Source organism: Bombus huntii, chromosome 12 (assembly GCF_024542735.1).
Source record: "Bombus huntii isolate Logan2020A chromosome 12, iyBomHunt1.1, whole genome shotgun sequence".
In the NCBI taxonomy this organism is placed as follows: domain Eukaryota; kingdom Metazoa; phylum Arthropoda; class Insecta; order Hymenoptera; family Apidae; genus Bombus; species Bombus huntii.
The window spans coordinates 4309749-4329591 of record NC_066249.1 but is presented as its reverse complement, the minus strand read 5'-3'; the positions used below and the strand labels follow the sequence as shown (position 1 = coordinate 4329591).

Genomic DNA, 19843 nt, shown 5'->3' with positions numbered 1-19843 from the left:
GCCGAAGCTGCAAAGAGGAAGCGAACTTCTCGATCGGTAAAGAGAACATCGTTCCGAGGAGGGGAATCGCAACGCAACAGGTTGCAGATACGCAGCAGGTATACCTTATAGCAAATGACGTCACGATGAATCCGAGATAAAGGAAGTATCGAGGAAGATTCGGAGATCTTTAAAAAGAAAGCAACAATTAAAGAGCTGTCGAGAAGACAGTATTCGGTAAACACGAGGTAGAGTGATTGGCAACGTATGGCGATTGGTGGGATTTCACGTAGCCGAAGTCAAAGCCGATCGTGGTTTAGCCAAAGGTAGTTTTTCCACCTCTTTCAGTTGCTTCCACCTGGCACACCCGATTCGAACCGAAGCTCTCCGAGTGGACGAGTTAACGTGCCGGTCACCGCTGTGGCCTATTCTCTCAAACAATTACTGTTGCTTTTCGTGTCCCAGTTTATAGTGCGGTACGTGATCTTTCCTTTTTTCATGTTCATCGGTTTTTTCAAACGCTAAGCTTCGACGAGCTTCTCTAGTCACGTCGGACATGAAAAGCGCGCTTCACGTCGTATTCGAAGTGCAGTGCAGTGCCTCTTAATGGAGTGTGCCGACATCGTGTAGTCACTTTCGTCGTGTTTCTCGTTACTCGCATAAGGTACGTTCGAATTTATTCGTTTACTGAGAAACATCTTTTGCACGAGATCAACGTCCATTTTCCACAAGTAAATAATATTCCATTCGGAATGACAAAATTGTTCTGGCAGATATTTCACAGATCGGAAACGAAACTCTTAAGTTACTGCTGAGTCGCGTCCGTTTTTACCTCTAGATCAAACGATTACGATAGGCGTTATATGTATGTACATAATTTTATTACCGCGTTAGTACAGCCTTTGAAACGGACGTTGATATCTACTGAGTTCTCAAATATCAAGTCAACTACCATCGCCATTTATTTTTCAAACTTCACGCGAATATCAAGTATTCGTCTTTGTAAACGAATTTTTTACGTAAAGAATAGTGTTAGAAGGATGAAAAGGAGAATAGAATACCAACGATTCCGCGTAATTACGGCCCATACGTGTAAGTGTACAGAACGAGTGTTAAAATACGACATGTAATAAGTAAATGAGATAAGACTTGGATTCAGATAAAAAAAAAGTAATATTTCACGTCTTGAATCTTGAGATATTTACCAAAAGATCGCGTACTCTACACTTACATCTGATTAATCCGGACCGAATCATTTTCTCCACTATCGGCAGAGTTTCAAACTCGCGTGTACTCTTTCGCGGGAAAGAACGTAAATTTGTGTTGAATCGGTGTAAAGAAACGCATAAAGGAAAACGTTGTTCGTTTTCGGAGATCGCGTGGACGTTCGTTTTATTGCATGAAATCAGAAGACAATCGCAGAATACAAAGAGAATTAGAATAGAACGAAGATGCACACGTGGAAAACGATCGTGACGTAAGAAATAATTCTTTGAACGAGTGCGATTACAGCAAGTAAAAAAACTATGGAAGTAGGATTTTAGTGGAGTCGTTAGGAAATGCAAATCAAGGTTATTTGTTCTGTAACGTATTGGAACAGAAAGCATTAGTTTTGCTGATTTTTAATCGAATCGCAACGGTTCGTAACGTACCACGTAGAAACGCGTGTCGTTCGATCGCCCATTAAAGTCTCCCGTAGGCGGTGCATACATCCTCCGTTCTGTTCTCCCGATATTTTCAAAGTCAACGACTGCGACGTCTTTCCACGTGTGTCGTCTCTCAAGTTCAAGGGTATATATCGCTTTCCGGACCTTTTCCCCTACTTATCAGGTCGCAGTGTATTTTATCGCATTCTTAATTTAACACGGCGTTACACGAAATATTTGGACTTTCCTCGATTTCTAAAACGAGTCGGACGTTGATGATTCGTCGTAATGAGAGAAGAGAAGAAAAGAAAGAAATACGAAAAAGTAAAGAATGCCGAACGGTTCGTCGACCCGAGAGTTATTCGTGCGAGCATAATAGAAGCAAATTCATCCGTGTCGTCTTTTGACGAACGAAATCGATGCTAGTGACGCGTAAATTGCAATTTCTTTGCATTCGATCGAGCTTTCTTCGAGTTTATAACTTATAAGGTTCGACTCTCTTCGGTCTAATCTGACGCTCGATACGGCTTCATAAGAGTCTAACGCGATTCCATTCGAGTCGACTCGTTCTCGATTAATTTTCTTTGGTAAGTCGTATCGTTGTGAACAAGAGCTGCAAATCGACGGAGTTACTCGGTAAGAGAAGGGAGATCGATCTCATGGTAAGAATCCTCGATGGATGTTCTCGAAAGGTGTACGGCTGAGTGGTAGCAGCAGAAACTGCCTAACCCACTTTTGCGAACAGGTTTATGCTTGTGCTGCTTCCACTGTAACGGTGATCAGCCGGACATCATCATCGCACGCTGGAACGATTTTTCTCCGTATAGATTCGCATAAGGGACTTCGATTCGATTATCAGCAAGTAGAGTCAGTCCGCCGCAGTAGCCATTCTTTCCGTTCGTTCGTCCAATTCAGTTCTCGGAATTTCATACTTTTTTTGCTGATGTTTGCTCGCCCGTCTTATTATCAACGATGTTATCTATCCGCTAATATCTATGCTCGAGATGCTCCCCTTTTCGTTTTGCTGCACGACTGCACCAGCACAGCAAAAAAGAAAAGAAAAGAAAGAAAAATTGAAGGAAAAAATGAGCACATAAAAGAAGAGAGAACGAGAGAAAGAAGAAAGTTTTGTTTTCTTTCAGGCGGAGTGCCGACAACGACGATTTGAGAGATGGTCATCGTCACGCGGGTAAGTATCATCGTAATAGGTTTTCATTTCGCGCATCTTCTTCTTTGTCCTGGATGATTAGTAATAAATCAGTGTGTCAAACACGCAACACCGAAGAATGCGAAGAACCTACGATGATCCAGCGTTCGCGCGTAATGTTACCGCTTTCTTCATCGCGTTCTTCGAAGACGGTCAGTAGGAATCTGTGACAAGTGAAAATGACGGAGATCGACCACCATCTTCAGATTCTTTCCGCGCATGAAAAATCATGCGCGGAGCGAACACGTCCAAGTAACTCTCGAAGTAAATCTGTGTGTTACTCGTTGGTTTGATTGCCGGCAGATCAACGAAGAGTCTTAGGAACCGGAGATGGAAAATTTACCCGTTCGTTTAGCGATATTCGACGATCTCGAATAAAAAGCGAATCTGTGGTTCCTTGTAATTTCCGAAAAGGTTCGCTCAAGCGCGATACGTAGGTATATCTGGAAAAGGGGAATACGTGCTTGAAACGAGATCGCTTCCAGCGTCTTTCCGTCACGTTCGTTGCCGTGGATAATCTCTTGTTCGCAAAGAACAGAGGCCGCGTTCCGATCTGATCGGTTGGAGAAAAAAGTCGATGTCGCTGCATCGTCGACGATGCTCAGTCGACGCAGCTGCGACGTGGGATGAGACGAATAGTCGGTTAATTAGGCATAGTTAACGGTCCTTCGTCACTTGGCGTATGCCCTGAACAGCGGCTTAGCATTTCACGCGAGCAAACCAGCCGTCGTATAACGGGACGCGAATCGTTTTGCCGGACACGCGTTTGTACCCTCGATCGTAATTCCATTCCTTCCCTGTGGCGGACGCGCACGCGTCCATATACTATCACGTTATACAGGCTCGTCTTCTACCACGGCAAACGGCCCGCGAACGAACGAACCTTTTTCGAATTTCCCGTGTCGTTCGATCCTAACCTCGAAGGAGAATCCATGTTCGGATACCGTCAGAGAGATACGCAACTGCGAATTATTCACGCGAGAGTACGAGACGGAAAGAACGCAAGTCAGGCTTTTTCATAGACTCGGCCGGCCGAAAGTAAAACCGACTGGCAAAGCCAAATTGAACGGAGACTGGCTTCGTGGTAACGAGCGGACGAGCTCTTCCGATGTGGTTCCGGTGAGGTGAACAATCGGAACGTATACGAATATCAGGCACAGTCTGTGCGTTCGTATAGTCGTATCCGTAAAGCGTAGGCTAACTTAGAGGTTCTCAAATTACCTTTCAGTTGAAACGAACACGGTTTTCGTTTCCATTGTTCGAACGACGTCGACCGATCGGATTGCCTCTAAGAGAAAATATACCGATTCCGACTTTTCGCTCTGGCAGATATCTCGCAAGAAATGAACGTTCCCGCGATATTGGAGGAAGCCGCTGTTTGAGAATAACTGCGCGACGATCGTACAAACGCACCAAAACGGATGCATGGATGCGCGCGAAGGGTAGCCACGAACCAACGATGTAAACGATTATACGCGGAACCGTGGAAGCGCCGCACGAGTCTCGCGAAAATTTGGTGCGCGTGCGCAACCACCGCCGATCTCGATCATCGATATTTATTCGATCGTTGGCGACGGTTTATGCGTAGGAACGCGAACCAAACGAAAGGACCGAAAAAAGCTTTTTCGGCCGACGACACGCTCGATGAATTCGCCTGCACGGAATCAACGTCGCGTGACTCGCGAAAACTTCGTCGTTCGCTGAAGCGCCGAAGCGTTCAAGACGAAAGCTCGAAGTGCGATCGATCGCATCGCATCGAACTATGCGTAAAATTGCGTCACTGGAAGCCGGAACGATACGCGTTTACTCGGCTAATTATATTATCGGTGGTTATGCGAGCCAGCGGAAGAAGGGAGCGAGGAAAAATCTATCGGGTTCCAAAGAAACGAGAAACTGTACATGGTACGTGCGTACGCTACTCGATCGAATCGATTCGTTGGCTGAGAATAGTGGCTGTGGTGCACGGATTATGGTGGCAACTTTCGAGTGTCCATCAAAAATGGAGACGCACGATTTTTAACTGTAGCAGCCGCTCCTTTTACATTATATTTGCTATATATACGGTTGTACACGGCTATATTCGTAGAATTCCCGGCGACAGATGCGCCACGCCTGATGTTTTCGAAACTCGATCCCTCGCGATCGCGAACACGAGCGCGGATTAATTGTACAAAGCGAGAAGAAAGAAAAAAAGAAAGAGGAAAAGAAGAAGACGCGCGTCTATCGACGTTCGAATGTTAAGACGCGAGCAATTTTATCGGTTGTTATTAGAACGTGTGCTCGTAAGCGTCGATATTCCCGCGGCATGTCCGAAACAAAAGAAGGAAATTACCGGTGAACGAAATTACGTTGCAGGGAGATTACATATGGATCGAACCAATCTCAGGAAGAGAATTTGACGTTGCGATCGGAGCACGAGTAATTTCCGCGGAAGGCAGACGCATTCAAGTGAAAGACGACGATAACAAGGTAATCGTTACCTACTTTCCGCATTCACCAAATTTCTCGACTCGACTCGAAAAGTTGTTGCTCGTTTCTCTTGCCTGTCGGCAAATTATAAGTACGATGTCGATGTTGAGAAAGTGTTTGAACTCGTCTCGCCAATGAATTCATTCGGGAATTTCCAGGAACAATGGCTGACTCCGGAAAGGCGAATAAAGGCGATGCATGCCACTTCTGTGCAAGGTGTAGAAGACATGATCAGCTTAGGAGACCTCCATGAAGCTGGTATTCTAAGGAACTTGTTGATTCGTTACAACGAGAATCTCATATATGTACGTAAACGAGTCTTGGTAGGCGATAGTCTCTCGAAGGTCTATCGCTTTTACGTACACCTGGTTTTACGACCTAAAGCGGCCGTAATTTCATTTAAGCTATCGTTTTTGCGCAGACCTATACGGGTTCCATTCTAGTCGCCGTGAATCCGTATCAAATATTACCGATTTATACCGCTGAACAAATCAAACTGTACAAGGATCGTAAAATCGGAGAGCTGCCGCCACACATATTTGCCATCGGAGACAATAGTTACGCGCATATGAATCGATACGGTCAAGATCAGTGCATAGTGATCAGGTATCAACTCATCGCTTTATTTCTTCTTCCGTGAAATATTTCGAGCGGCTCTCTCCTCTTCTTCTATATTTTTCTATTTAGACATGATTTGTCAAATGCACGAATGTTTGTGTCTTAGCGGGGAAAGCGGAGCCGGCAAAACGGAAAGTACAAAACTAATTTTGCAATATTTGGCAGCGATTAGTGGCAAGCATTCTTGGATCGAACAGCAAATTTTGGAGGCGAATCCCATCTTGGAAGGTAAACGGCTCTCTCGATCGTCGCGTCGCGATAGACAAAGACACAGACGTTATTCACCTTATCTATGGTTTCGCGTTCATAGCGTTCGGCAATGCCAAAACGGTACGAAACGACAATTCGTCTCGCTTTGGAAAGTACATCGACATTCATTTCAACGAGCAAGGGGTGATAGAAGGAGCAAAAATCGAGCAATATCTTTTGGAGAAATCGCGAATAGTCTCGCAAAGTCTGGACGAGAGAAATTATCATGTATTCTATTGTATGCTGGCTGGTCTTTCGAAAGAAGAGAAGTCGAAACTGGAACTGGAAGATGCCTCTTCGTACAAGTATCTAACGGGGGTAATGTTTCGATTTCGTTCATGCGTTATAGTATCGAATGTTGGGAATCTAGAATCGAAGGTTTTTCTTCTCAGGGTGGTAGCATCACGTGCGAGGGGCGGGACGATGCCGCGGAGTTTGCCGACATTAGATCAGCCATGAAAGTTTTGCTGTTTTCCGACATGGAAATATGGGAGATACTTAAGCTGTTGGCTGCCCTATTGCACATGGGAAACGTCAAATACAGAGCCACCGTCGTAGGTAAGCAGCGTAATTCGTATAACGTTAAAGCGTTTCGCTTGTCTTCCTAATTTAAATCTACTTTCTAGATAATTTGGACGCTACTGAAATTCCGGAACAGACAAATGTGCAGAGGGTAGCGCACTTACTGGGCGTACCCGTCCAATCTTTGATAGACGCTCTAACTCGAAAAACGATATTCGCTCACGGTGAGACTGTTGTAAGTAAGGAATAATTCGCGTTACGTTCCTATACAGACGGGACGATAAATACGAAGTGTCACACTGCGACAATTACAGTAGAAAATACTTTCCTCTTGTTGAGCCGAATTGTAACGTGTGCACGCAGGTGTCTACGTTGTCCAGGGACCAATCGGTGGATATCAGAGACGCGTTCGTCAAGGGAATATACGGACGATTGTTCGTGCATATCGTGAAAAAGATAAACGAAGCGATCTATAGGCCCAAGAACATGTCCAGAAGCGCCATAGGTGTATTGGATATATTCGGCTTTGAAAATTTCAGTCACAATAGCTTCGAGCAGTTCTGCATCAACTATGCCAATGAAAATCTGCAACAATTTTTCGTGCAACATATCTTTAAGCTGGAACAAGAAGAATACAATCACGAAGGTATCAACTGGCAGCATATCGAGTTCGTCGACAATCAGGATGCGCTCGATTTGATAGCTATCAAGCAGTTGAACATCATGGCCTTGATAGACGAAGAATCAAAGTTTCCGAAGGGTACGGACCAGACCATGTTGGCTAAGATACACAAAACGCATGGCAGTCATCGGAATTATTTAAAACCAAAATCAGACATCAATACGTCGTTCGGCCTTAATCACTTCGCCGGTGTCGTGTTCTACGATACCAGAAGCTTCCTCGAGAAGAACAGGGACACGTTTAGCGCCGATTTATTGCAGCTGATTCACATATCGTCGAATAAATTTTTGCAGGCCTGTTTCGCCGAGGACATCGGTATGGGATCAGAGACTAGGAAACGAGCACCTACTCTGTCCACTCAGTTCAAGAAATCCTTGGACTCTCTGATGAAAACATTGTGCAGTTGCCAACCTTTCTTCATCAGATGTATCAAACCAAACGAGTACAAGAAACCGATGATGTTCGACAGAGGACTTTGTTGTCGACAATTGAGATACTCCGGCATGATGGAAACGATTCGAATTCGTAGAGCTGGTTATCCGATCAGACATTCCTTCCCGGAGTTCGTGGAGAGATATCGGTTTCTCATTCCGGGTATACCTCCGGCGCATAAGGTCGACTGCCACGCGGTTACATCCAAAATCTGTCACATAGTATTGGGAAGATCGGATTATCAACTCGGGCATACAAAAGTGTTTCTCAAAGACGCGCACGACTTGTTCTTGGAGCAGGAACGCGATCGCGTTTTAACGCGGAAGATTCTAATCCTACAACGCAACATACGTGGCTGGGTTTACAGAAGAAGATTCCTTCGCATGAGAGCAGCCGCGACTGTCGTCGAAAAATACTGGAGGGGCTACGCGCAACGACAACGATACAAACGTATGCGTATCGGTTACATGCGACTTCAAGCGTTGATCAGATCGCGAGTGTTATCGCACAGATTCAGGCATCTCAGAGGACACATAGTCGCTCTTCAAGCCCGAGCCAGAGGCTACCTGGTACGGAAAATGTACCAAAAGAAATTGTGGGCGATCGTGAAGATACAAGCTCACGTTCGAAGATTGATCGCGCAAAGACGCTACAAAAAGATCAAGTATGAGTATCGATTGCACGTCGAAGCGTTGAGGCTTCGAAAGAAGGAAGAGCGGGAGTTGAAGGACCAAGGGAATAAACGGGCGAAAGAAATTGCCGAGCAGAACTATAGAGAACGAATGCAAGAATTGGAAAGAAAAGAGATAGAGATGGAACTGGAAGACCGGCGCAGAATGGAGATTAAGAAGAATCTAATAAACGATGCAGCCAAAAAACAAGACGAACCGGTCGACGATAGTAAATTGGTCGAGGCGATGTTTGATTTTCTACCGGATTCGAGCAGCGAGGCTCCAACACCTGCTAGGGAAACCTCTGTGTTCAATGATCTACCTGCGCCAAAGGCAGACCAACAGGAGATCATTAGCCCCGTTCAAACAGCATCGGAGGACGAGGAAGATCTATCGGAATTCAAGTTTCAAAAATTCGCGGCAACTTACTTTCAAGGGAATATTACGCATCAATATTCGAGGAAGCCTTTGAAACACCCGTTGTTGCCTTTGCACACGCAAGGAGATCAGCTGGCTGCCCAAGCACTGTGGATCACGATACTTCGTTTTACCGGAGACTTACCCGAGCCTAGATTTCACACGATGGACAGAGATACGACCTCGGTCATGTCGAAAGTCACAGCGACTCTTGGTCGTAATTTTATACGAAGCAAAGAGTTCCAAGAGGCGCAAATGATGGGCGTCGATCCGGAAACGTTTCTCAGACAAAAACCACGATCGATAAGACACAAGTTGGTCTCGTTAACGCTGAAACGAAAAAACAAATTGGGCGAGGATGTCAGACGGAAACTACAAGAGGACGAATACACGGCGGATAGTTATCAGTCCTGGCTGGAAGCGAGACCTACCTCAAACCTCGAGAAGCTTCATTTCATTATCGGCCATGGAATATTACGTGCGGAATTAAGAGACGAGATATACTGTCAAATATGCAAACAACTGACCAACAACCCATCCAAGTCGTCGCACGCTCGCGGTTGGATCTTACTATCGCTCTGCGTCGGATGTTTCGCTCCGTCCGAAAAATTCGTCAATTACTTGCGAGCATTCATCAGGGAGGGACCACCCGGATATGCGCCGTATTGCGAGGATCGGCTCAAGAGAACGTTCAACAACGGTACGCGAAACCAACCGCCAAGCTGGTTGGAGCTTCAAGCGACCAAATCCAAGAAACCAATTATGTTGCCGATCACGTTTATGGACGGTAACACTAAAACGCTGCTCGCTGATTCCGCCACCACCGCCAGAGAACTGTGCAATCAGCTCTCCGATAAGATATCGTTGCGCGACCAGTTCGGATTTTCTCTTTATATCGCGTTGTTTGATAAAGTCTCGTCGCTCGGCAGCGGCGGTGACCATGTGATGGATGCCATCTCGCAGTGTGAGCAATACGCCAAGGAACAAGGTGCTCAAGAACGGAATGCTCCGTGGAGGTTGTTCTTCAGAAAGGAGATATTCGCGCCTTGGCACGAACCGACCGAAGATCAAGTCGCTACCAATTTAATTTATCAACAGGTGGTTAGGGGAGTAAAATTCGGCGAATATCGTTGCGATAAAGAAGAAGATTTAGCGATGATCGCCGCCCAACAATATTACATCGAATATCACACCGACATGAACGTCGACAGACTTTACACTCTTTTGCCAAATTACATACCGGACTATTGCCTGACCGGTATCGACAAAGCGATCGACAGATGGGGACATCTGGTTCTACAGGCATATAAAAAGGTGACCTTACTTACATTACGATAATTGATCGAAACTTATTTTCACTTCGCCGTATACATTTCTTCTATCGACGACAATGACGAAACGATTTTTCTTCTTGCAGAGTTATTATTTAAAGGAAAAGGTACCTGCTTTGCGGGTTAAGGAGGATATCGTCGGTTATGCAAAGTTCAAGTGGCCATTACTCTTTTCTCGCTTCTACGAAGCGTACAGAAATTCCGGGCCGAATTTACCGAAGAACGACGTTATCATAGCCGTGAATTGGACCGGAGTGTACGTCGTAGACGATCAAGAACAAGTACTTCTCGAATTGTCGTTTCCCGAAATCACCACCGTGTCTAGTCAAAAGTACGTACCCTTTACGATCGTCTCTTTTCCACTCTTATTTTATCTCTCGATTCTATCGTAACTTTCAGAACGAATAAAATGTTCACGCAAACGTTCAACTTGTCAACGGTGCGAGGAGAGGAATTCACTTTTCAAAGCCCTAACGCCGAAGACATTCGCGATCTGGTGGTATACTTTTTAGAAGGTTTGAAGAAACGTAGCAAATATGTTATCGCTTTGCAAGATTACAAAGCACCAGGCGAAGGTTCGTCGTTCTTGACCTTTCAAAAGGGGGATCTTATTATTCTGGAGGACGAGAGTACCGGTGAAACTGTACTTAATTCGGGATGGTGCATCGGCACTTGCGAAAGAACCGGAGAAAAAGGCGATTTTCCAGCCGAGACAGTATACGTTTTGCCCTCGCTAACGAAACCACCAAACGATATTTTAGTAAGGCTAACGCGTGTCTTTTCCGCGCGACCTCTTTGTTTTTCTCTTTATCTATTCTTTCTTTTATATGAATTGAACGAATCTCGTTAATCGATCCCTCTTTTAGTCCCTATTCAGCATCGAAGGAACGGAAAATGGCCGCAAATTATATCCACAGCAAGTAAATGGAGTAGAATCCCGTGACAAACCTCATACTCTTTTAGAATACGCTATTGATCACTTCCGGTAAATGACGCTTGTCCGTAAATACGCAACGAATCTTTCACGTTATGAATTATAATAGAGAGATGTTTCACGCTCGTTACAGAACACCGCCAAAGAGGACTATGTCAAAGGCGTTGACCCTAACAACAGCGCGACGCGGACACACTGACGAACTGTGGCATCATTCCAGAGATCCTATTAAACAACCTCTCTTAAAGAAGCTGATATCGAAAGAAGAATTAGCCGAGGAAGCGTGTTTCGCTTTTAACGCGATTTTGAAATACATGGGTGATTTGCCAACGAAGAGACCGCGTATCGGCAACGAGTACACGGATCTTATTTTTGACGGACCATTGAAAAACGAAATTCTTCGAGACGAAATTTATTGTCAAATCATGAAACAACTAACCGATAATCGAAATAGACTGAGCGAAGAACGTGGTTGGGAATTGATGTGGCTCGCCACCGGTCTCTTCACTTGCAGCCAAAGTCTCTTAAAAGTAAAATATCGCATCTACATAATATATTCGTGAATGTATTCGTTCAATTTACATGTATTTCTGTTCTTTGCCAGGAATTGACTCTGTTTTTACGCACGAGACGGCATCCCATATCTCAGGATTCTTTGCAAAGGCTACAAAAAACCTTACGTAACGGTCAACGAAAGTATCCTCCACACCAAGTGGAAGTAGAGGCTATACAGCACAAAACGACGCAAATATTTCACAAAGTTTACTTTCCTGACGACACGGACGAAGTGCGTATGCTTTAAGTGACTATTTTATCTCAATTTTATTCATTTCAAGAACAGTTATCAAACTTACGGCGATCATTCTCCAATTTATTTCTATATACAGGCGTTCGAAGTGGATTCGTCAACGAGAGCTAAAGATTTTTGTCAAAATATAGCGCAAAGACTGAACTTACGTTCTGCAGAAGGATTCAGTCTGTTTGTGAAGATTGCCGATAAAGTCATCTCGGTTCCAGAAGGGGATTTCTTCTTCGACTTTGTACGACATTTGACGGATTGGATAAGAAAAGCTCGACCCTCTCGCGATGGTACCACATTCGTTATAATTTTTTGTCAATCATAAATGCAACACGAGGAAACGTAATAAGATTTTCATATATTTTGCTTAGGTGTATCACCTCAATTTACGTATCAAGTATTTTTCATGAAGAAACTGTGGACCAACACCGTTCCCGGTAAAGACAGGAACGCAGACCTCATTTTCCACTTTCACCAAGAGCTTCCTAAATTATTAAGAGGTAAAAGTTGCGTTCCAACACTTTTAAAGCATTTTGTCGTATCGTAGATTATTATCCGGCTTGATCATTTTACACGATTACACTATTTACGTATGTATCTCTCCTTATAGGTTACCATAAATGTACCAAGGAAGAAGCATCCAGATTAGCAGCACTAGTGTACAGAGTTCGTTTTGGTGAAAGCAAGCAGGAACTTCAAGCTATTCCGTAAGTGGAATACACGTTATAATCTGTTGTAGCACGTAGTTCCGTACTAGCTTATATTTAGAAGAACAATGTAGTAACGTAAGATTTTCCCTAGGCAAATGTTAAGAGAACTTATACCTGGAGATTTAGTAAAGGTACAAAGTTCTAACGATTGGAAGAGATCGATAATAGCAGCATACAATCAGGATGCTGGTAAGATATTGTTTCAATCGTGTTTGAGCGCACAGTCAATACTTATTTGCTTTTTCTCTATATGTTACATGCAATTGCAATGTAAATAGATAAATAAATTTCTCTGTAGGTATGAGTCCAGAAGATGCCAAAATAACGTTTTTGAAAATAGTTTATCGATGGCCAACCTTTGGTTCAGCCTTTTTCGAAGTCAAACAAAGCACAGAACCAAATTATCCAGAATTATTGTTAATCGCTATAAATAAGCACGGTGTAAGTCTTATACATCCACAAACGAAAGTAAGTGAACACATTTGTCTTATTTATAATTGTTTAGAAATTATACCTAAAAATGTTACCTGTGAACGTTTGTATTCGTAGGATATACTAGTAACGCATCCATTTACAAGAATCTCAAATTGGTCGTCGGGTAATACCTATTTTCATATGACGATTGGAAATTTAGTCAGAGGTTCGAAACTATTGTGCGAAACTTCACTCGGATACAAAATGGATGATCTATTAACTTCATATATTTCGTTAATGCTCACAAATATGAATAAACAACGCACGATACGGATAAAGTAAAAGCGATCCTACTCGACCATGTCGGTTTGTGGTCGCTATTCGTAAAATTAAGCATACGCGAAATGAGAGAGTCGGTAAAGTGAAATATAAAAAAAGAAGAAATACCAGGTAATTTAACGATTGTGATTAAAAACGATCGACACGGATCCGGTCTATGTTGTTTATAGAAGATTTATTTAAATAGCAATCCTTTTCGATATAACAATGATTTCTGTAACTATAGACACTCGCGAAAAATACAATTTTTTACACAAAGAATATTGATAAGCACAATAGCAAACTTCATACAATAACAAATGTTTCATACATGTGTTCTCTTTATACATTTTTTATTATATAAATATCCAATATATATATATATTACACATACATATGTACGTGTATATGTATATATATATATATACTCTATATTCTTATATCCATTGTCGTTCAATTGTTGCAACGACTGAGAGCGTAAAGGGAATCATAGTGCACGTGTACACAAGTAATTAGTTTAAAAGATTGTATATGATTTATTTACAAATAAGATTCTCATATAGTTTTGTAAAATATTGTTTTAATTCGTAAGTGAGAGAAAGAAAGTGTGCGTGTGTATGTGAGAGAGAAATACAATGAAAGAACTTCAGGTTCAAACGTAGTTTGACAAATTGGGATATGATCCAAAACAGTTCCACGTCTGCGAAAAGTTATTGAAAAATTGGCAACTTAACTTAATGTAACGCTTGAACGTAACTTAAAATAGTTTTCCAATGTAATGAATTGTAATGATTACTCAATGATTATCCGTCCACTGATACGTATAAGGATGTAATTATTATTAACTCGCAATTTATTACTGTGAATAAAGATAATCGTATTCTTCAGGTACTTGGTGTAAATTTTAATCGTGGGTAAATTCCCATGGTATACATGTATACCGACATTCCTCTTTTACAATGGATCTCTTCAGGAAGACAATTCTCAAAGCGATTTTATCTCGCTTCCTGTTGCAGATAATTATATTCGATGGTATCTAGAAAAGAGCCTGTATCGCTTCGACCAAGTCGAGGAGTCAAAAAACGAATTGTTTCTAGCTAATAATTTTTAGTTTTCGTATCAACGAATTTCGTTTCTTTGGCCGAAACATATTATCGCGTTTCGCATACAATAATATCGTATTGGTATTTCGAACAATTTCGGTGAAATGTAAAACGATTGGCCCATTCTTTCCAAATGCAATTACTTTTTCAAGGTACACCTGAGCTTCGTGCCGCAACAGTTATGTACGTACAGTTGTCTCTATTATCGAATCTTGGGATTTGGAAATAACGTGTAGGTCATGAAGTAAAGACTTTATTATATAAATCTGACCAATTTATTGTAAAACATAGAGAGACATAAAAACGTATATATTTAGATTTTTCTTTTGTGTCATCCATTTAAAATGCACCGTTACATATCGTATTTTCGCGCGAATAAGCATATTGTCTTCTCTGTGGATGATATCAAGAATTCCGTTAGAAAAATCGTGATATCGATAATCAGTGAGATTAATAGGGAGCGTGCACAATATTTTACGTCTACGTTAAAAAAGCAATCAAAGGTTTCATTGGCGAAATTATATAACAATTATGAAAATAAATAATCGTCGGTAAAATAAAACAGCGATAGTCGGTTAGCGCACGAAATCAATCGAAATAGCAAATTGCAATTTCGGCAAGATACTAACGATTTTCTCCAATTGGATTAAATCTAGAATAATTTCTAAGTTGCGCATAAAGTTTCACAAAATTAACGTGTAGTCCATCTGAAATGTACGTTACGTACATTACGTATCACGAGAAAAATACGATTATAATGTTCAATTTTGCATTAATGCATATACTATGTAAAACAGTAAATTAAATACATTTGAAATATTCATGATATAAAAGAAAGAAACTGGATGGATAGAAATTTTCAATTGGTTTGTAAAAGATGAATTAGTCGTTTGAATATTTGCATCGCATATGTAGCTCGTATCTTGGCCGATATTCGCAAGTCATTCGTATTTCTCGATAAATAAAAATGAATGCCTTTAAAAATTATTTGATGCTACATTTTTATAAATGTAAAAAGTATCAGCAAGAGCATTCTGAAAACTACGTTTTTACATACAATGTGTATTGCGATAATTGCGGTAGAAATTCGGTCAATTTTAAACCAAATATATTAGATTCCTTCGATAACAATATCTGATCATTCGAAGAACGAATCTGCAGTAATCGATGAGAAATGTACAACCACTTCCAGTGATCGATATGCAATTGTACGGTCTACGCCGTTAAGTCTCGATGGCTAATCTAATACAACGGAGAGATTTAATAGCGTGTTTTGTTTCGTCGTTTAATGAGCGAACAAATTTTCGAGTTTGTTCTCCCCTCCCCATCATATTCCTTTTACCAAGTAATAGCTAAATATATTCACATTCGTAAAAAGCTCTTAATTCTATGGTCGCTATAAATTCTAATCCCTGTGTGTAATTCTGTATCAACACTTAAAGCTAGGTACCTACGTATTTATGAACATAGGGAAACGATTCTCGGTACCGTACACTGTACATATTCAACGTGGCGTCGTAACGCAATAAAACGCAACGTAATGCGACACAACGCAACGCAATGCAACGAAATGGTTGCTACGTGCTGCTTTTTGTATTGTCTAAACTTGTTGCCGCACTGTCGACTCGGAGCAATAGGTCTTTCGCTGCGTAGGTAGTCACTGAGTTAACATCGTCGCCGATTGGCTCGTTGTTATCGATAGAAACAACTGGAATATCGTTCGAAGAATGAACGGAAACAACAGCGTTCGTCTCACTGACTCGTAAACTTTGGTGATGCGCACTGTAATTGTCTAGGAAACATCAGAGACCCGATTGAGGGGGTTGATGGGTGTTCCAAGGTACGTCCGCGATCGCCGGTGGCATGTTCGGTTGATTGTGCATGCCGCGTGGGGCTCTCATAATTTCGTCCGCTGGCGGACAGTGAGGCCGAGGACCAGGTTCTGGAGTGTAGGTAAACGTCAGACCAGTCGCGTAAATGATACCATCGTTGCGAACCAACGAGACAGGCACCTGAGTCGGCTGCCGCACCCAGAGCCATTCACCCCTAAATTGTGATATATCTGGTACCACGCAAAGCATACTTTCCTGACATCTATACATAGTTTCCGCTTCCACGTCACCGAACCATACCTGAAGATTAGGCGTAAAATTATCTCCCGTCAATTCGAGCATTGCCACGTCCCCGCCACCGTTCAAGTGCAAGCTATGGACCAACGGTACCGGTGTTACCGGCGATCTAACCGGGCCCATGCCTTCGAAGAATTGATACTCTGCCTTATCGGTGCTGATTATCGTCCAACAGGCACCGTCGTTTATCATTTCTTTATTTGCCTCCTTTGGACAAGGAGTAGCTTGAAATTGGATAATACGTTCTTGAGATAAACAGAGGTACATGTGGTCCGTGTCTTTCATATAGAAAGCGCATTTATGCAGTTGCGAAACTGGATCGTCCGCCTCTAGACTGGCCATTTGCTTGTCCACTTTCCGAATTACTAAACGTGGAAGAGCCATTCCTGTTACCGAACATACCAATTTCACTGTACTGCCGTAATGTACGTAGCCGTCTCGAACCTGAAACTCTTCCGATTCGCTCTCATTATCGTCCAACAGGTGTATGGTGAACGCACCCCACTGCGTCGAACTGGCATGAAAATTTCCGTTTTCCACGTGAAGATAACGCGTGCTAACCGTTTGAGATCGTAACCGATTAAACAGCGCAACTTTTGTTCCGCTCGCTATACACAAGTCGGCGTTTTTCAACGATTGTTTCTTCTTCGACGGCTTCGAGATCACTTTGATTCTTTTACTATGAAACACACCGATATCGTGTCCGCTACCGTAAAACATTTTCACCGAGAGCATAAAGTGCTTCCTCTTATCCGAATCCGAAATATAAAGTGTCTTTGCCGCGCAATACTGTTTACCATTGTTCAAATCTAGTTGTTGCATGTCTTGATCGGAATTCCCGATCCCGATAAATGCGCAAAGCTGAGCAGACTGCTCGCTCTCTCCTTCGCGAAGCATCTGCTCTTGCCGCATTCTCCACCCATCACCGAACAAATAAATACACGGTGGAGGACAGAAGAATCTTTTTTCGTTGCCGTACGACTTTTGCGCAACCTTTGCATGAAGAATTACAATAACCATGTCGCTTCTATCGCGCAAATAACGTTCCATTGCTTCGCGTGTCAACCTTTGATCTTGATGATCCGGTCTATAGACACCGGATCCAAATCGGGGGTAAACCGACATGACCGAAGTCGGTGAAGGAGGAGATTGCATTCCATGTGCCATCGTCGGCAAACCAAACTGGTGTGGCATATTTAATCTTCGCTTCGATTCTCTCGACTATACAACAGAGTTGTTAGGTTGCTTGCAGACTATCCTTGTCATCTATGCATGTCATAATTGCCACTGCCTCTTTACCTGAAATACATTTCATCATGGCCAATTATAACCAATATTGTTTTTCACACTCAATATCGTTCTTATTTTTTCAAATATTCTCTTGTCAAGTAGATATTAGAGAGACACAAATATATCATTAAATCAAATTGAAATAAATATACATAAATAGGATCATAATTTGTTATTGCAGACATCCAAATCTATACGTATTACCCTAATTGTAAAAAACAGTTGTCTTTCTAACTATATATCTTTGAATAGACATAGATGCATAGGATTCTATTCGTGTAAAACTAAAGTGTGGGAAAGATTTTTGTTTTTCTCGATGCAAGATATAATTAACGTAAGGTATCTTTCTTTAAACGAGCTCCTAAGAATTGCTAGTCTTAGTACAGGAAAGAGGAAATGTACATATATACTGTGGGAACCAAGCTGAGCTCATTTTTCCTGCATGAATTAAATCACCCTTGTTCGTCGTGTCTATACAATCATATCCATGTACTTGTAAGTATAAAGATGTTCTCTGATTAATTTTACATATGCTAAGGTAACTTCTCTAAATCTTCTTAATTTTCAAACACAGTATTGGTTACAAAGTACGATATTGCTCATCCATGTTACATATTACTATGCGTTTTACAAAGAACCAACAAAATAATATTCTAGGAAAAGCAAAAAGCTTGTATTTCCTAATAAAATTTGTGATACCAATTGTCTGACACAAGCTACATATACTCACAACTCTTAATTAAATGCATCATGAATAGAATTACAAACACATTCTTCTGTGTGAAATCAACGAACTAAACTTTATGTATTGCGGTACATTGTAATAACAGAACTTATATTAGCACATAAATAACAAACTGATCTAAACTTTATGCGTGTTGTAACGTTTATAGATATAAAATTATATATAACGTTATAAGAAGAAAAAGATATTCTTGCTAAAAGATACTTTCTGAATATGAAGAATTTACATTCCATAATAATAGAAATTGAACATTGTAGATTGTTTTAATTTCATAGATAGATTGATAAATGTTGAAAGTAACAAGCTTCTACAATTGTTTTAATAAAGAATTATTAAACTACTAAAAATATCTTCTATTTACCTTCTTGATGCAAAGATTACACCGAACAAAAACAGGTTACGTTTTGGGGGCTCACCTCATTTTTCGTAATATGTTCAATGGAAACATAAATCCCAGTGCATTTTTTAAAATGATCGGTTATTCACAAATGTCACACTGTTCCTTGATTCTTCAACATTCGCAAATCCTTTTGCGTCCTCGTCACCTATTCTCCCTAATCCATTCAAAAAACACCTGTTCACTTTCTGAATTTTCCGAACAGTCTTACCAACCCTTAGAAATGATTTAGCCGCGCGCGCGCCACTTTAAATCCAAAATACAAACATACTGTTTCGAAACACTGTTTGAATACGTTCTGTGGTTTCCTTCTTATAGTTAGGTTTTCTGCAGTCTTGTCACTTTCAGGCTAATAGCGACTGATAAACACATATCTCGACAATTCTATTAGAAAATATACAACCTACCCGGACGGTGTTCGCCGAGTAACTAAGTTCGAAACGACAACGTAGAGTTATTACTACCCGCGTAAGTGGCTCTAACAGGTACGTATTTATAGAGGGATCCATGAACCTCTCGATATAAAACCGATCACTGCCATTCGTATAAATATTTCAATCATTTCCTTCTTCTTTTATCGTCTAATACCGAGTATAAACCGAAAGTCTTTAAGATGGAAATTTTCAAAGAAGTACCGAATAACGAAAGAAAAAGATACAATTAGATATACCGTTCTATTACAATTTACCAAAATATTTTATAAAATTATACGTTATATCTTCGAATAGGAAGTATTATATAATTTTTAAGTTGTGTAAGAAATATTGATAACGGTCACACA

General features: G+C 41.5%; 2 protein-coding genes across 5 annotated transcripts; one reads left to right on the top strand and one right to left on the bottom strand.

The window, feature by feature from the left end:
* The first annotated feature begins 23 nt into the window (after positions 1 to 23).
* On the top strand, positions 24 to 14289 carry LOC126871528 (myosin-VIIa). 4 transcript variants are annotated; one of them, XM_050630411.1, is made up of 21 exons: positions 24 to 643; positions 2768 to 2814; positions 5188 to 5301; positions 5460 to 5606; positions 5723 to 5907; positions 6026 to 6147; positions 6230 to 6486; positions 6561 to 6726; positions 6795 to 6925; positions 7054 to 10206; positions 10310 to 10554; positions 10623 to 10983; positions 11090 to 11208; positions 11291 to 11687; positions 11762 to 11944; positions 12045 to 12246; positions 12328 to 12456; positions 12567 to 12663; positions 12758 to 12855; positions 12965 to 13134; positions 13216 to 14289. In XM_050630411.1, exons 2-21 carry the CDS (start codon positions 2797 to 2799, stop codon positions 13420 to 13422), a joined length of 6501 nt encoding a protein of 2166 aa, XP_050486368.1. In that variant the 5' UTR covers positions 24 to 643; positions 2768 to 2796; the 3' UTR covers positions 13423 to 14289. The 4 variants fall into 4 exon arrangements, with proteins under 4 accessions (XP_050486368.1, XP_050486369.1, XP_050486367.1 ...); XM_050630412.1 differs by lacking the exons at positions 24 to 643; positions 2768 to 2814 and adding an exon at positions 3498 to 4734; XM_050630410.1 differs by lacking the exons at positions 24 to 643; positions 2768 to 2814 and adding an exon at positions 4760 to 5114.
* A 464-nt stretch (positions 14290 to 14753) lies between these two features.
* On the bottom strand, positions 14754 to 19495 carry LOC126871540 (suppressor of hairless protein). Its single transcript, XM_050630452.1, has 2 exons — positions 19082 to 19495; positions 14754 to 17929 (listed from the first exon to the last, which is right to left on the bottom strand). The coding sequence occupies exon 2, from the start codon at positions 17822 to 17824 to the stop codon at positions 16304 to 16306; it is 1521 nt and encodes a 506-aa protein (XP_050486409.1). The 5' UTR covers positions 17825 to 17929; positions 19082 to 19495; the 3' UTR covers positions 14754 to 16303.
* Positions 19496 to 19843: the final 348 nt, after the last annotated feature.

Excerpts from the sequence above, each read along its gene's own strand:
- LOC126871528 (XM_050630410.1), top strand. The coding sequence starts at position 5,067 with ATGTTAAGACGCGAGCAATTTTATCGGTTGTTATTAGAACGTGTGCTC. Across the intron at positions 10,984-11,089 it reads AACCACCAAACGATATTTTA|TCCCTATTCAGCATCGAAGG; the intron begins GTAAGGCTAACG and ends TCCCTCTTTTAG. Across the intron at positions 11,688-11,761 it reads GCAGCCAAAGTCTCTTAAAA|GAATTGACTCTGTTTTTACG; the intron begins GTAAAATATCGC and ends GTTCTTTGCCAG.
- LOC126871540 (XM_050630452.1), bottom strand. The coding sequence starts at position 17,824 with ATGCCACACCAGTTTGGTTTGCCGACGATGGCACATGGAATGCAATCT.